Below are 17,110 nucleotides of genomic sequence, written 5' to 3'. Positions count from 1 at the left end.
GGGGTGCTCTTATTTAAGCCCAGGCATTCAGTTCTTTGTGGGGTCCCCAATGCCATCTCAAGTCTGAGCCATGATTCTCAAATACCCAAGAGAGTAAAAATGTCCACCTTTCTCTCTGAAGTCTTTCTGATGTTGGAAGACCTAGGACAAAGGCAAACTTTTCAAAGGCTTTTCTGCTGGGGTTTAACTTTATGTTTAGCAAACTTTGGACATCAGAGGATGGTAGTATTTACCCAGGTAAATTTTCTTTCCCACAGCATTGTTTATCCTTGGAAGACATCCCTGGTGAGTTCAAGAGAAGATTCTGCTATCTTCTGCACTCAGATAAAACCTAATGCTGAGATTTGCTGGGCATGGTTTACAGCCAATAATGGCAGAGGTAAAGCAAGTCACAGGTAGTACTGTACCACACACATTGCAGATCTCAGCACAGCTATATAGGCTGACAATTAATTCCAAGTTTCTGGCCTATCTCCATGACTAGTACAGCTGTTGGAATTAGAGGGACCATCCCTGGGAATCTTGGGGATGCTTTCAAAAGATAAAAGATTTCAGGCACCCAACCTCTTCTGTTTGCTTAAACATATCCTCCAATGTACCTCCTATTCCCTAATTTATTCAACAAGCATTTATTCAACCCTTGCTAGAGTCTCTTGGAACAAACTGGTAAATGAGCTTTTATTAAGCTCCTACTCTGTGCCGAGCACTTACACATACACTGTCTCAGTTGTGCTCAAAATACTGTTGTGCACTAGGTTCTCTTTCTTACAGATCATGAAACTGTGGTTCAGAGAAATTAGATGAATTGTTCAAAATACAGAAATGGAGAGCTGTGGTCTTCAGGATCTTCTGGTTTGGGGTTCTGGGTAGTTTCTACTACATCTACCTCTTCTAATATTGTACCATTGAAATTGTTGACAGGAAAACTGTGTGGTTATTTTTAACAAAAATAACGCACCAAATCCAGTATCTTTGGCTTGGTTAACATGCTAATTTAACTATACTCAATATGTAAGCAATAGTGATTTGGGTGATAAATGGATCCATCTACCTAGAAATTATTAGCATGTCTTCTTGACAACAGATTTGCCTTCACTCTTTGACCCAAACTAATTTTAAAATTGTTTTTGTTTCCTGGGCTCATATTAATTTAGAAGAAAAGTAATCTGAATAGCCAGCAGAAGTCAGCCCGGGACCACTGGTGTAGTCTAACCCTAAAGACCCAAATGGAGGCAACAGCAAACAAGTACAACAGTATTAATGATTAAAAGCTACTAGTGAATATTGTTGAAAGTACTGGTATAAACATTGGGGTAGATATGTTTTCACTCTTATGTGGATCCTGAGAAACTTAACAGAAGACCAGGGGGGAGGGGAATGGGAAAAAAAAGTTACAGAGAGGGAAGGAGGCAAACCATAAGAGACTCTTAAAAACTGAGAATAAACTGAGGATTGATGGGGGTGGGGGAGGGGAAAGCAGGTGATGGGCATTGAGGAGGGCACCTGTTGGGATGAGCACTGGGTGTTGTATGGAAACCAATTTGAAAATAAATTTCATATTAAAAAAAACTACAAGTGAAAAAAAGCAGAAAGCACACACCAGACATCCTGCAAAACAATTAAGTTCTTTAAGGGTCTTACAGTCCTAAATCTGGAACCATCACAGCTAAGAGGATAAGCTTTGGAATCTGAGAAAGCTGATTCAAAACTAGGCTCTGCCAGTCATGTACAAGCTACAAGCAGTCAGGAAGAGAGTTTAACCTTCACTAAACCTCAATTTCTTCTCTGCAAAATGTTGGGGATGGTAGGAGAAGTGGACTCTGATAATACTTCCCTCATAGGATTGTGGGGCATCATAAATGCCCCATAGCACAGGGTGGGGCACATGAAAAGTGTATCCTAAGTAGCAGATATTGCTAGTATTATTAAATATGATATATAAGGATATGCAAAATAATAACTAGCATTATGCATTTTTACTCAATAAATTAAATTTATATCAGGCAAGCTAAGGAGTTTCCTAGATTAAACATCTGATGAAAGCTCAGACTCAGAAAGGATTGACCTTTACATTCATTTCAACCCTGAGAGTCTTGATTTTATAAGCCCTTGTAGGGATTGAGTGCTAATTCTAAACAAGGTCCTGGTGTCATGTTATTTTCTTTTTTTTTTTTTTTTAATTTTTTTTTTTAACGTTTATTTATTTTTGAGACAGAGAGAGACAGAGCATGAACGGGGGAGGGTCAGAGAGAGGGAGACACAGAATCTGAAACAGGCTCCAGGCTCTGAGCTGTCAGCACAGAGCCCGACGCGGGGCTTGAACTCACGGACCACGAGATCATGACCTGAGCTGAAGTCGGCCGCTTAACCGACTGAGCCACCCAGGCGCCCCCATGTTATTTTCAAGTAAATAAAATGTTAATGAATACGTAAATAAAAAATACTGAGAAAAAAAATCACAGATTGAACACATGCATTTATCTCCACTCCTGTGTAAAATCTCACAGTAAAGGAATTTAATATGCATGAACCTGTAAGAACAAGAGAAAGGAGAGATGGTGAGACGGAAAAACTCAGTTTTGAAAGCGAGAAAGCAAACAGAAAGGCAGTAACATGCTTAGTAGACTAGGGACAATTGAAAGCTGCATGTCTGCAGGGGAAAGAAGCCAACAAGAAGGAATGAGACCAAGCCAATTCTGAGGTAGAACCTTGGAAAGGCTTAGAGTAGGAAACATATGGAATCATTGAAGGCAAGGATGTTGAGCAGGGCTGAAAGCAGGAGGCTTTGTTGAGTTTGTAAAAGGAATACTTAGGACCCCAGATCTCTCCCTTGCTACTCAGCCAAGTGGCTACCCTCGCCCCACCCCTCTTCCATCATTTCCACCATCACCTCTGGCCATCTCGTAAGAATTTTTCTGATGTTGTCACAGCCTTCTTTAGTTCACTCTACTTCAAAGCATGGATATAGAAGCTTCTTTTTATTCACCAGTACTTAGTAAAAGACAACAATATGAGGTAATGATGTTCAACAAACCTTACTACTGAGAAAAGGAGAACCTAAATCAGATACCATATATCACTATTCTCAGATTCCATTGTCATGTCCCTATGAAGACAGTCTTCTGCTGGTTCTTTCTCTCCTCTGTAGGCCTTAGCCTCCTGCCACTGAAACAAGGGCCTATTCTTGTCCATGCTTAGAAGTCTCCTTTATCTTATCCTCTCCAGACATACAAAGTATGGGAAAGCTTGTTGACAATGTAACAGGCAGTATATTAGTTGACAGCATATTGATGTATCTTGCCCAGTCTGAAGATAGAATTTATCATTGGTTAGACTAATGAGCCCTCTCCATGTGAAGCCTTTACAGTTGGACCCTCCTTCATTCAGGGTTCTGCAAGGCCAATGAGTAGGTACTTCAATCTATGCATAACTAAAAAAGACACCAAAATGAACTCCCAAGAATAAATGGGGGAGGACTTACCCTCATAGATATATTCCAAATTCGATCCATAAAGCAGATGCTTCTGACAACTCTCTAGAACCAGTTTTTTGTTTTTGTTTTTGTTTTTGTTTTCAAATTCAGATATATCAAGATTGGGACAGAATCTCTGAGCAATAAGAGATTGTTGGGATCTATCTCTAATATATCATTTGGTTTCCCACTTCCTTTCTGATTTCCCTTGACAGTATTTGTTGCTCCCTTACTGGTGTTTTCATTCTTGTATGTTTATGCAAACAATAATAAAATTATAGCTCTTATCATAGCATATTATTGTTCTTTGTTAGTGGGACACCTACACTGGTAAGTTGTGAGCTATTTGAGGAGTATTTTATTCATCTTTATATCCCTGGCACATAGTAGGCACTCGGTAATGCTTGTGCTAAATTGAATTGGCTGTGGGAAAAGAACAAAATGCTTCTCCTCAGTTAGCGTTTGTTTTCCAGGATCCATTCCAACATACTTCCAACTCAAAAATGTGATTTAAGAGATAGGCAGAGAGGGAATTGAGCTGAATGTTTTGCAAAAACACCTTGTCTTTAAAGGTGGGGGAAAAAATCAGCTACTTTCCCAAGATAGCTATTCTGTCCTGCATCTTGAAGCAATGAAATGATGAGTGTTGTGATCAGAGAGGACCCTCAGAAAATAAATAAAACCCAATCCTAGTAATGCAACCATTAGCTAGGAGGGAAATGACAAAAGATATCATTATCATCTTGATATTTTTAGAAGTTCTTTGGTGACAGGTCAGATTTTGAGAATCAGAAAATGATAAAAATAATCTTGTTATTCCACAAAGGAGGCTCTATATATATCAGGACGATTTTGAGCACTGCTTGAGAAATGTGGAGAAAATATTTTTAAGTGTTAGTGAAATGATAGGCTTTGGGGGCAGACCCAGCCTTGTTTTATAAGAGATTTCTCTTGTGGGGGGAGGAGGTGTTGAGAGGTTCTGAGATGTTGGTGTCATAAAAAATCAGCAGTCGATGCAGGTTTTTATTTCTGAAATTTTCGAGAGAAGGGTCCATGTGGTAGAATTTCATGCAGTATATAGAAAATTGAAAATTGCTTTTGAAGTTATTAGAGGTGCCTGGGGAGTCCTCTGGTCCCCACCAGATGACCATGCTATCCAGATCCTAAGCCTCTTTGTTTTTCTTTATTTTCAAACTACAGGATTCTATAGGATTCCTTTTGCAGCCTCCTTTTGTAGCTATTGGTGAGTGGCCCTATAGCCATATATCTAAAGGGGCTTGGGACTCCGGGTTTAATAGAAATGGCCCTCTATTTATTTGGGATGCTTGCTTCTTTAAATACTCAGCCATCTGACTCTCTAATGGTTTAGGATTAGTCATAAGTTAAGTAGAACAGAGAAAATGTTATAAATAGTTTATTGCATATCCATTCACGAAATTTAGGCTAAATTTATATATCCTAGCCATTAAAAGAGAGCCTATATGTTTATTTAAAACATTGTGTGGCTCCTGTTTCATTTAGAATATGAAACATGATTCTATAAGATTTATATGTAAGTTGCTCTTTTCCTCATATTTATTTCACTACCTTTTTATGTCTTGTTTTTCTTAGGTCTGAATTTGAGCCTTTGAATGTATTCCTTTTATGTCTTTTTGTATTTTTAAAAACATGAATTAAAAATATAAGTCCCTATATCAAGGAAACTGTCGACTTATTTCTTTGGAATGTGAAAATAATCACTATCAATACTCTGAGTTTATTTTACTAAATAGTGTAATTTTGGTAAATTGGGTCTTACTGTGGCCAGAGACCTGACTATGAAACTGAAATAATATTAAATGTAATATTTAGAAATACGTAGAGGCCAAGGAACAATATCTGTAAAATACCATTGACAATGGGACTTTTAAATGGCCCATGTCATTCATAGTGTGCCCCAGGATGGCTCTGGCACACTGCATCAGTGACATCAGGTGTTGCCTCTTTGAGGTGATTTGAGGAGTTCTGAGTTATTTGCTTCAAAATAGCCACTACATCAGTAGACCTGCCAGAGCCCACATGTTCCTCTATCTGTCAAGCACTTAGACTTAGGCACTGAAGGCCTCTTGTGAATGCAAACGTGTTACTGGGAGGGACAGTACATCAATGTATAGCATACAGTGTCATTAGTTATCAAGTTAACTGGCCTGTCTCCTAAATGTGGCCCAGAGACAAGAGGGCAGGAAGAGGAAATCTGGAGAGGCAGTGTTGTTCTGGCCCAAATGGAGGGTGCACTGTGGAGTTCCATCTCTGGAAAGCCAGTGTTGGGGGAGGGGAAAGGAGAACACTTAGAAAAGGAAGGAGAAGGAATCAGGTGGGGACCAGGGGACCACAATGACTTCACAAAATTGCTGCGAGGCTGCAGTTTGCAATTTGGCAGAGCCACTGGAATAAAAAATATTTTCAGGGGAAATTTATATAAGCTCTCTCCTGCAGGTCAGGGACTCTATTATTATAGTAACATGAAACACACCCCCTTCAGAAACTCCGTAGCCCTGTGGCACCAAGCAGGAGTCTGATGCAGATAATGTGAGTGGTCTAGTGCTCCCTGGGAAGACAGGTTTGAGGAAGTTCTCTCTGGCAGGCATGAATTGCATCTCACCCAGAATCTTCCTGGAGTGCCCCCACTCCTAACCACTTGTCCTGGAAGCATCCTCCAGGTTGCAGCATGAGAAAGAAATGTAGGAGTATATCACCATGACTTGGGATTTGCAAAAGTCAAAGTGGGTCAAACATAAGGAAAAGTGCTGCAGTTGGGGAGCCCAAGTGGTCATAGCTAGTGCCCTCTGGATGTTCTACACTGCAATGGTGCCAATCACTTAGGTGGGCCTTTCCAGGTCGGTCTTTTGGTAAGTTCTTGAAGCTTTGGTGAAGTGTGCTGACAGATTGCCAATGTTCATGAGCCCAAGTAGAGAAGGAGGCTCTAGTTTACCAGACTTCTCCATTGGATTCCCAAAGGAGCTAACCTGTAATCACAGGGCAGTGCATTTATGTAAACATCTTGCTGAGCTACTGGCTCTTGGGCAGAAAATTATTCTTATTTTTCTCTTTCTGCCCAACAAGAGGCATAATATCATGGGAAAGAAAAGGACTTAGAGTGATGAGGAAACCATGCATTCAACTGCATTCTAGCAATTTAAAGCTCACATCACTCAGGAAAATTAATTTAGTCTCATTGAATCACATCTCTAAAACCCAGATGATTATAATAATTGCTTCATAGAACTACTGAGAAGATAAAATAAGGTCACAAGTGGAAATTTGACATATATCAAAATAATGTTTGTGAGATTCCCAATGGCATGGACTAGCTTCTCTTCAGAAGATAGATAGACTTTCTGAAGAGAAAAATTCCAGGGTTCCTTCTGAGAGGACTAAGATTTGGAATCACTTCCCTTGGATTTTAGATGTTAAAAGAATCTTAAAAATCATCTTGTCCAGCCATCATACTTTATTTTATATTTAAAATTTATTATTTTTAATTTTATTTTTTATTTTTTAAGATTTACATCCAAATTAGTTAGCATATAGTGCAACAATGATTTCAGGAGTAGATTCCTTAATGCCCCTTACCCATTTAGCCCATCCCCCCCCCCCACAACCCCTCCAGTAACCCTCAGTTTGTTCTCCATATTTATGAGTCTCTTCTGTTTTATCCCCCTCCCTGTTTTTATATTATTTTTGTTTCCTTTCCCTTATGTTCATCTGTTTTGTCTCTTAAAGTCCTCATATGAGTGAAATCATATGATTTTTGTCTTTCTCTGACTAATTTCATTTAGCATAATACCCTCTAGTTCCTTCCACGTAGTTGCAAATGGCAAGATTTCATTCTTTTTGATTGCCAAGTAATACTCGATTGTATATATATATACCACTTTTTCTTTATCCATTCATCTACCGATGGACATTTGGGCTCTTTCAGTACTTTGGCTATTGTTGATAGTGCTGCTATAAACATGGGGGTGCACATGTCCCCTTTGAAACAGCATACCTGTATCCCTTGGATAAATGCCTAGTAGTGCAATTGCTGGGTCATAGGGTTGTTCTATTTTTAGTTTTTTGAGGAACCTCCATACTGTTTTCCAGAGGGGCTGCACCAGCTTGCATTCCCACTAACAATGCAAAAGAGATCCTCTTTCTCCGCATCCTCGCCAACATCTGTTGTTGCCTGAGTTGTTCAGTTAGCCATTCTGACAGGTATAAGGTGGTACCTCATTGTGGTTTTGATTTGTATTTCCCTGAGGATAAGTGATGTTGAGCATTTTTTCATGTGTCGGTAGGTCATCTGGATGTCTTCCTTGGAGAAGTGTCTATTCATGTCTTTTGCCCATTTCTTCACTGGATTATTTGTTTTTTGGGTGTTGAGTTTGATAAATTCTTTATAGATTTTGGATACCAACCCTTTATCTGATATGTCATTTGCAAATATCTTCTCCCATTCTGTCGGTTGCCTTACAGTTTTGCTGATTGTTTCCTTCGCTGTGCATAAAATTTATTTTTTATCAAAGAAATGCTTCATATAGTTTTAAAATAAAATATTTGTAGTGAAAAATAATTTTCTTACCTCCACTCCATCTCAGATCCCACTCTGTAGAAGATAATATCTTGCTGAATTCAATTTTAGACATTATCTTGTATCTAGTGCTCTAATGTATGAAAATTTAGTTCATTATACCTACCACATTCCTATCCAGCCCCTCAATATAGTCTTATCACTTTTGTTAGTTTCTTCATGGAGTAACTTTGTGACTGCAGAAAGCATACCATTTTATTTCTAAATTTATCATGGGGTGGTAATCTGTAATCCTTGACTTCACACTTTAAAAGATGAAGCCAGGGGCACCTGGGTGGCTCAGTTGGTTGGGCAACTGACTCTTGATTTCAGTTCAGGTAATGATCTCATGGGTTCATGGGATTGAGCCCTGTGTCAGGCTCTGTGCTGGCAGCAGGGAGTCTGCTTGGGATTCTCTCTCTCCCTCTCTCTCTGCTCTTCCCATGCTGTCTCTCTCTCTCTCAAAATAAATAAATAAACTTCAAAAAAGTAAACAAATAAAAATAAAAGATGAAGCCATTGGCACACCACCTTTTCCTTTACCCCTCTTCCCACTTCTCAGTTTCTATCATTTGAAATTTTATGTCTGTGTTGCTAAAGTTGATGACATTTACATTCTGTTTTATGATCATAATTAAGTGTCTCATGTCTTGTTTATAAGATGTTTATAAAAGGTTACAAGCAAGTGTGGTTAAGTAAATGTGGTTTACTGTAGAGCCCGGTAGAAGACAATGATTAGATTGCCTCTCACCAGCATTTTGTTCTTCCACAAGTTTCTAATTGACGCTTTTTTTTTTTAATCAAAATTTTGCTTTTGTTATTTTCTCATTTCAAAATTTTAGAATTGAATTAGCTATTTTTCAAGTGCTCTTTTTTCCTACCAGAAACACTCCATTCTCTTCAGATCTATACTAACTGATTTCCAAATTTGTGTTCATATTTGTTATTTTGAGATTTCTCTTTTCTTTTCTGGGTTAAATCTCCTATGTCCTGGATCCAAGACTTCAGTTTTTTTGTTTACATTTTTCAAATTTACTTGATGGTCTAATGCAGATCCTAAAAAGAATTTCCTAAATATAGGGCTGCGCCTAGGTATATGAGGCCGCAGACAAATAATTTTTGAGGCCTCTTTCTGCATAAATAATTGTATTAAAAAGTATTATAAAATTCATAGGCACATGTCAAATGTAGTGTTTTATTGGATCTAATTTAGAATACTGGATAGAGCCTTATATATTTAATATTCAATCAGTATATGTGAAGATTCTTCTTTATTCTCCATGTTCTTTATTGTCAAGTACATTATTTCTATCTCCTACCATGAGAAAAAAATAGCAATACTCTTATTACTCATGATACTCACAATACTATACATTGAAGCAATATAGATCTGTATTTCTGCAATTCTGTAATACCATTATTGAATGCTGGGTGTTGTTACTTATGATGCTGTGTCATCCATCAAGGCACTTGTGAATATCGGCTTCTAATGACTCCCTCAGAGGCTTTTGCTGCATTTCATTGATGATGACCACAAATGCATTTCTTATCCAGAGTATGCAGGAAAATGTGAACAATAATTGTGTTCTGGTTGTGTTGAATTTACCACTTGGAATATTATAACATAAATATAGAACAATATATCTTTCAACTCTGTCTTCTCTTGAATTCTTTATGCAGCAACCACTATATTCCTAGAAAGTGATTATGTTAATGTTAAGTGCACCCTACCTTCCATTCATTGCCACAGGCAGAGAGGACTTCAGAAGGAATGACAAAAGAGGTCTTATTTGCACAAGGAATGTCTGTCTCTCAGCAGGCATGGCTTTAGCTGACCTGGAAAAGCATGATGTCCTCACACCAATGGAAGCAGGAAAGGACATCAACCAGGGTCACTTAGAATAAAGGATACCTGCTGCCATCCTGGGTTGCCCTTGGGTGCTAATGATCAGACATAGCACCATAAAACAAAGCCAGACAAGAGCTGACACATGGGTTCACACATGCAGCTTAAGTCAAGGGTCTGTTGGTGATGAACAAACGTTGTCCTATGTCCAGTGTTTGAAAGTCACTAAAAATCATCACATCACTGCCATTCTGACAACCCAATCTACATGATTCTATGAAAGGCTTTTTGAACCTTGTAGCATGAGCATTCCACTTGTTAGGATGTCCTCCTGGAACCAGAGTCAATCAGGACCTCAGGAAACCTTTTGGCATATGGGGAGGGTAAGATGTTGGAAGAGCACCAGGAATGGGATGAAAGAGTACTAGGGCCCATGTGGATCCTGGTCTGGGCTACGGTGCCTCCCAGGAGGGTTCTGCTGAACCTGGCTGGTCCCAGGCACTGGAGGAGGCCTTAGGAAGTTTCAAAGAAGACACTTCTGGAGACCAGATCCCATGCAAAACCAGATCTGAGCTCGGTTCTCTCCATCTGGCACGATTAACTCCCAGACACCAGGAGGGGACTTAGAACTTCAAGGAACTGCATTCCTGTAGGGCAGGGATCTCAGGGTCATATTGCTGACAAGTGTGAAATGTGGTATTTTTCAGTTTATGCATTTGTGGAAATGGCTCTTTTCACCCTAATCCTTGATTGTTGGGTTGAGTATGGAATTCAAGTTTGACAGTCATTTTAACTCAGAACTTTGAAGGCCTTTGGTCCATTCTCTTCGCAGATCTAGTGTAGCTGATAAGATGTCTGATGCTGGTCAGAGTTTTAATTTTTTATAAGTATCTTTTAAATTTCTCTTTTTCCTACTGAAGCTTCTTAGTATCTTCTCTTTATTACTGAAATGCCTGGCAGTGGGTGTTGCTGCGATGTCCAGGGCAGGCAACAGACTGCCTAGGAACCACTGAAGTATCACCTGCATGGAATGATTTATTGTGCCTTTTTACAAGAGCTATTTTTTAAAAAGGAAACTCAGTACAAAAGGCCAGGAGGGACCACACCATTAAGCATGATTCTGTGTATAGCACAACCACTACTTGTAACCAGGTGTGGGAGGGATGTTACTTCCAAGAGCTGGGCTTTCCAGCCTAAGAGAAATGAGCTGCCACTGTCGCACAGAGCAAGCAGGAGAGAGAAGAAAGAGAAACCAAACCACAGAACATCTGTCCAATTCTGCACAGTGTATTATAATAACCCTCAAAAATATAGGCAATTTTTTTCAGATATAATGAAATACCCACTTTGCTGCAAAAGATTTTGAGAAGACTTCTTTTGATGGACAGCTTCAACACTGGAATTTAGAATTAGTATTTCATCAATTAATAAATGTCAAATCTCAAAAAAAACTTCTATAATACTGAGTCTAGAGTGTATGTATGCACGTGTACATGCATTATGCGACTTAGGTAGCTTATTGCCTTGGGCACTTGATTGGCATCTGAATTTATACACTCATGTCCTTTGACTTTTGGAAAACCATTGTGATGTTTCCTTGATGATTACTTCCTCTTTGTTTTCTCTCTCTGTCACTCCATTGACTTGGCATGAGGCTTCTTAGACTGATACTCTATATATCTTAGATTTTCTCTTAGTTTTTCACATCTCTTTGTTCTACTTCCTGGTGATTTTATTAGATTGTATCCATAATTTATTTGAATTTCAGAGTCATATTTTCATTTTACAATAGTTCCTCCTCATTAGCTATTTATATTTTGCTGATGCAATAATTTTTTTTACTCCTTTTTAAAAATATTTTTTTAATGTTTATTTTTGAGAGAGAGAGAGTGTGTGCACGTGCATGTGTGCATGAGTGGGGAGGGGCAGGGAGAGAGGGAGACAGAATCCGAAGCAGGCTCCAGTCTCTGAGCTCCGAGGTTGGAGCTGTCAGGACAGAGCCTGACACGGGGCTTGAACTCATGGACTGTGAGATCATGACCTGAGTTGAAGTTGGACGCTTAACTGACTGAGCCATTCGGGCACCCCTATTTCTAAAAATATTAATTAGAAAATTTTTAAAGTTTAAATTGTGCTTTTCCAAAGTATACCTGTTCCTTTCAGAATGACATATTCTGCTTGTTTATTTTGGCCTCTCTCTTATGTTATGGAATTTCCCGAAAAGTCCCGTGATATTTGGCTATTGCATCATATTTAAGAACCAGACAATAAACTGATCTTGAGGGGTGTGTGTGTGTGTGTGTGTGTGTGTGTGTGTGTGTGTAAGGGGAAGGGGAATGGTCAATGCTTTCAGGTTGGCAGTTGCCTCTAATTGATGTACAGAAGTGGACAATAATCCTGAGGACCCATAATTCTCAGGTTTGAGGTCTTTTCTCTGTGGGCATTCCATTGCTTTGGAAAAGAATCCTCTTGTTACTTACATAATGGGTATATTAGTTTGCTAGGGCTGTCATAACAAAATACCATGGACCACGTGGCTTAAACAGCAGAAATGTATTTATTTACAGTTTTAGAGCCTGCAAGTCCAAGATAATGGTGTTGGCAAGTTTTGGTTTCTCCTGAAGCCTTACTCTTTGGCCAGCATAAGGTCATCTTCTCACTGTGTCCTCTCATAGCCTTTCTTCTGAGTGCATGTATCTCTGGTGTTCCTTCCTCTTCTTATAAATACGTAGGCCTATTGGATTAGGACCCACCCTCATGGTCTCATTTTAAGTTAATTACCTCTTTTTTAGGGCCCCATCTCCAAATACATTCACATTCTGAGGTACTGGGAGTTAGGACTTCAACATGTGAATTTGGGGGAGGATACTTTTCAGTCCGTAACAGTGGGTAGATAGATATCTGTCAGTCTGCCAATAAGAAGAGGGTTTTAAAGTGTGAGATCAACTGTTGGGTCAAGAGCAGGATTTCTTAAATTTGGCACTTCTGACATTTTGGACTACATAATTCTTTGTTGTAGGACCTGTCCTGTGCATGGAAGGATGGTTAGTAGCATCCCTGACTTCTTCTACTCACTAGATGCCAGTCATGACAATCAAGTATCTTTAGACATTGACAAATGTCCCTGGGGAGTAGGGCAAAATTCCTACCCAGTTGAGAATCAATCTGTGGCTTTCTCTATTTTAGGAAGTCTTAGGGAAGAATATAGATGAGTATGGATGGTCAGTGCACTATATGTAAATTAAAGGCTCTCCTACCTCACCTTTATTATAAATTATAAATGATAAAACTGAGACTTTGAGAGAAGAAGTAATTTGCACACAGTTGCATCTAACAGTAGTAGAAAAGACAGGATTGGAATCCAGTTCAGTTGACTCCTAGTCTCGTGCCCTTTCCACGAACTCAACTTTTCTGCTTCAGCATGATTTGTTCTCTTCAGAGAGATTTCTCCTCTTTAAAGGAAAAAGTCCCCAGCAGATTATCTGGATTCCTTGAATTAATAAACTCTAGTAACAGCAAAAGCTTTTGGGAAGAACCCTTTACCTCAAACTTCTGCATGTTTTAAAAAAGAAATTAAACTCTGATCTCAGTAAGAAACTGCTTTAAACTGGGAGGTTGAGAGTAGATGGCTACTGTGTTCTATCCTCTATTAAATGATTACAGATAAAATACCGACTTCATTCATTCATTTGTGTATTATTTATTTCTTCCAACTCTCTGGCTGAGGACAAGCATTGCAGTGTGTGTGTGTGTGTGTGTGTGTGTGTGTGTGTCCGCACACACACTGAGTGCCTGCCTGTATTTGTGTATTGTGGGTGTGCGTGATGTCTGTGCATTTCTATGTGGCATGTGTATGTATGCATACACATTGGGTGCACTAAATTTGGGTTTGCTCAAAAAGGAATAAACCGAATTTTATCAGAATAGTCCAGAGTATAGCAGTATTACCCAGTGCTTCCTCTAAGAACAGCACACACTCATTTGGTGTTGCTGATTTTTCATCCTTAGCATCCACAAAGCACTCTGAGATCTCTTCTAACACCTTGACAGATGGTGATTTGACCCCCAACCCCCCATCACCCAATTTGGGCTGACAGTATTGGCAGCCTTCTGCTTGGAGGACTTCTGCTGCCCATCAAAGTCAGCTCTGATGAGGCTTTGAAAACACACACGTGTCAGGTGTGAAAGAGCTGCACAAGTGGGCCCAGACCTTCTAATCTTACTCCCAGGAGGGGCCAAGAACTCTGCCCACTGGAGCCCATGACCTTGACCTTGACCAGCTGAAGACACTGAATCCTGGGCTTGGGAGCAGAAAGAATGCTGTGGACTGTGAGTCTCCAGGGATCCAAGAGAGAGAGAGAGATGATTGGAGACCAATCTGAAGGGGAAAGTGAAGTCTGGGATGAAGGAGGGCAGCGTTCAGTCACTCTTTTGTTACCATATGGGAAAATTTGTTTCATTTCTTCAAATATTATAAATTCTATGATAGAAGAGACTCCTCCATATTCTTTTCCCATGTCCGCCATAGGGCCCAGCAGAAAGTGTCTGAATACTAGTTGAGTGATACGTGTATTCCATTCTCTGTTTCAGTAGTACTTACACATGGGGATTTCATTCATTCATGTATTCAGCAAATACTTAGTGCCTACTTTGTGCCAAGGATTGTCTTAATTCTGGATTACAACAATGAGCAAAACAGACAAAAATCCTTGCCTTTTGGAGAGACAACAAATAAATCTGATAATTAAGATAGAATGTGAACACTAAAGAGGACAGATGGGGGGGTTCCATGTATGTGGGAAGGATGGGTTAAAATTTTAGATAGAGTGGTCAAAGAAGGCCTCAGTGATGATCTGTGTGAAGAGCTGAAAGACCTTGGGGAAGAGAGGAGAGGTGCTTTCTGTTTAGATCATTTTGTAGGACTCAGCACATCACTTACAAAGTGGGTGTTTTGTTTGTTTTTTTATGAAACATCTTCACCTCTCACAGGAATCAGTGTTCTCTTGTTTCTGCCTTCGGCCAATCCTTGCACCTATGCACTGGGTTCTATCTTTCCTATCTCCTAGAAATGCTTTTACTCATCAGTATGGAACTCACCTTCCTATGGGCTCAGGTTGAAACTTGCTTTAGGGTCTTCCTTCTTAGTAAACAAACAAACAAACAAATAATGAAATTCCCTTCCTGAACATTGTATTTACCTCTGTCTACCACTTTATTCTATTCTCTCTTTTATGGCAAAACTTATTGAGAAAATGGTCCTGATTTACTGTCTTGACTTTGGCTTCTCAACCCATTGTTAGATGGCTTTCCTCCAAACCATTAAAATTCTACTTGTGAGGGTCACTATGCAGATTAAAAAGCCAGTTGCTCAGCCTCAGACCACCTTTCTAGACTCTCTTTTGGGATCCTGGGACCAGGAGTCTGCAAACTCCATTTGTCCTTTGTCATCTGGTTTCCACTGGGTGTTGCTGAGAGGGGACACTAGAGGGAGACTGTCAGGCAGGAGGAGGTGAAAAGGGTTTGTTCTTCCCCATTTGCATGCTGTTTTGGTCAGCATCTCCCCAGAAACAGCCCCACACCCCAGATGGAGTTGTTGGCTCCAGTCCCCTGCTTCTGCCAGCACCCTCATGCCCTTCTGCTCAGACGTCGCAGCCTCTGCTCTGCTGGGCCCATCCTTCAAGTTTCTAAGGCATCAGCTCTAGCTGAGTAGGCTCCCTCCCCTGAGTCCAAGCTCCCCAAGGCCCTTAAATGAGCTCCAGAGGTATCCGAAGCAGCTGGGCAGCCCTCCCTCCTTTGAGGCCAGAGCCCAGCTCCATAGGGCCTCTGCTCCAAGGGCCTGGATTCGAATGGCTCCCACCTCTGCCTTTGTTTCCCTGGCCCTAGAGGAGGTGATTGCTTCCTGCAGTTAAAATCTCTGTGCTTTCTCAGTCTTCCCTTTTGTATTTTCAGCTCTTTAACCCCTGGATTTGGCTGCCAAAGCAAATGGATCTCTCTCCATCTTTTATATCATGTAGCATTTTACCTTTCTGACGGCTCTCTCCTTCAAGAGCTCTCTTCCCTTCTGCCTCTTGGGACCATTCTTTCCTGGTTCTCCTTCTCACTCTTGAACTGCCCCTTCTCAGTCTCCCCCATGATCTCTGGCTACCCTTTAAATCTTGACTGTCCTGAGCTCCCTCCCTGGCTTCTCTTCTTACCCTGCTCCATTCCAAGCCCTGGCTTCAACCTCTTGTTAAGGATTCCAGTTCTCCAGGCTTGTTCAGACTTCTCTCTAGAGCTCACATTCCTATTTACAATTGCTGGTTAGATCTTTCTTCTGAATATTTCACAGGCTCTTTAGTCTCAGTATTTTTCAAATAAATCTTGTCATCTTCTTATCCCAAACTGCTCTCCTGCTATGTTCACCATCTGCCCCATTGCCTAAGACAAAATGATAAGATCTGTTCGGGTTTCTCCCTCTGCCCTACATCCTGCCTTTACTTGCACTTAACGTTTCTTTAGGCTTTGACTTCCCTCTCCAGCTCCTGCCATAGTTTAGATAATGAGAGCTAACACAGAGCACTTAATGTGTTCCAGAAGCCATACTAAGGACTTTGTATAGAACTCATTTAATCCTCACAGCAGTAATTCTATGGGGTAAGTCCATTTTTATCCCCATTTTACAGACGAAGAAACTGAGGTATAGAAAATGTATGTGACCTACCCAGTCACTCAACTAGTAAGTTTACAGAGCTTAGATTTGAGTTCAAGAAGGTGGGCTCTTAACCATGCTGCACAACAGCCTCTCAAGCACCTTGGATGAATCCCCAGCTTGCCTGAATCAGTTTCCTTCTGTGGAGCTCTTCCCAAACCTTCCTCCTCCCCACTGTCAGAGTAGACTCCCTTCTTTGTACTTACAGACCCCACTTACCATAATTGTTGTTAACACATCTTCCTTGATGAGCAGTGACTACTTCAAGGCAGTGAGGATTTTACTTGTTCATTTTTCTCTCCAGCATGTAGTATGGGGGCTAAGACATAGTAGAAGCTCAGTAAATATTTTGGGGACTAGAAAGAATTATTTTCAGTACTCTTTGGCCAGTTGAGTTCAGTGGTTAGAACCTGAATTGGGGTCTTCCTCTGGGCATATGTTTGTCAGCTGAGGGACACACCCCCAGGGACAGTCACTTATGTCAGAGTGAATTTGGCAAGGTGATCTTCGTTG

The 17,110-nt window shown here is 40.2% G+C and overlaps 1 protein-coding gene across 2 annotated transcripts in view; it reads left to right on the top strand.

The window, feature by feature from the left end:
* The window catches only part of CRH (corticotropin releasing hormone), a 310,403-nt gene that overhangs the window by 277,409 nt on the left and 15,884 nt on the right, over window positions 1-17,110 (top strand). The window contains exon 6 of one of the 2 annotated variants that reach the window (XM_042972729.1): window positions 258-379. The exons of the other annotated variant lie outside the window; for it this stretch is intronic. Coding sequence (XP_042828663.1) covers window positions 258-379 — 122 coding nt within the window. The remainder of the gene's footprint in view (window positions 1-257; window positions 380-17,110) is intronic. 2 annotated transcript variants of the gene reach the window in all.

Source organism: Panthera tigris, chromosome F2, assembly GCF_018350195.1.
Source record: "Panthera tigris isolate Pti1 chromosome F2, P.tigris_Pti1_mat1.1, whole genome shotgun sequence".
Classification (NCBI taxonomy): Eukaryota; Metazoa; Chordata; class Mammalia; order Carnivora; family Felidae; genus Panthera; species Panthera tigris.
Note: the sequence above shows the minus strand (reverse complement) of the source record. Positions and strands in the feature narration are given on the sequence as shown.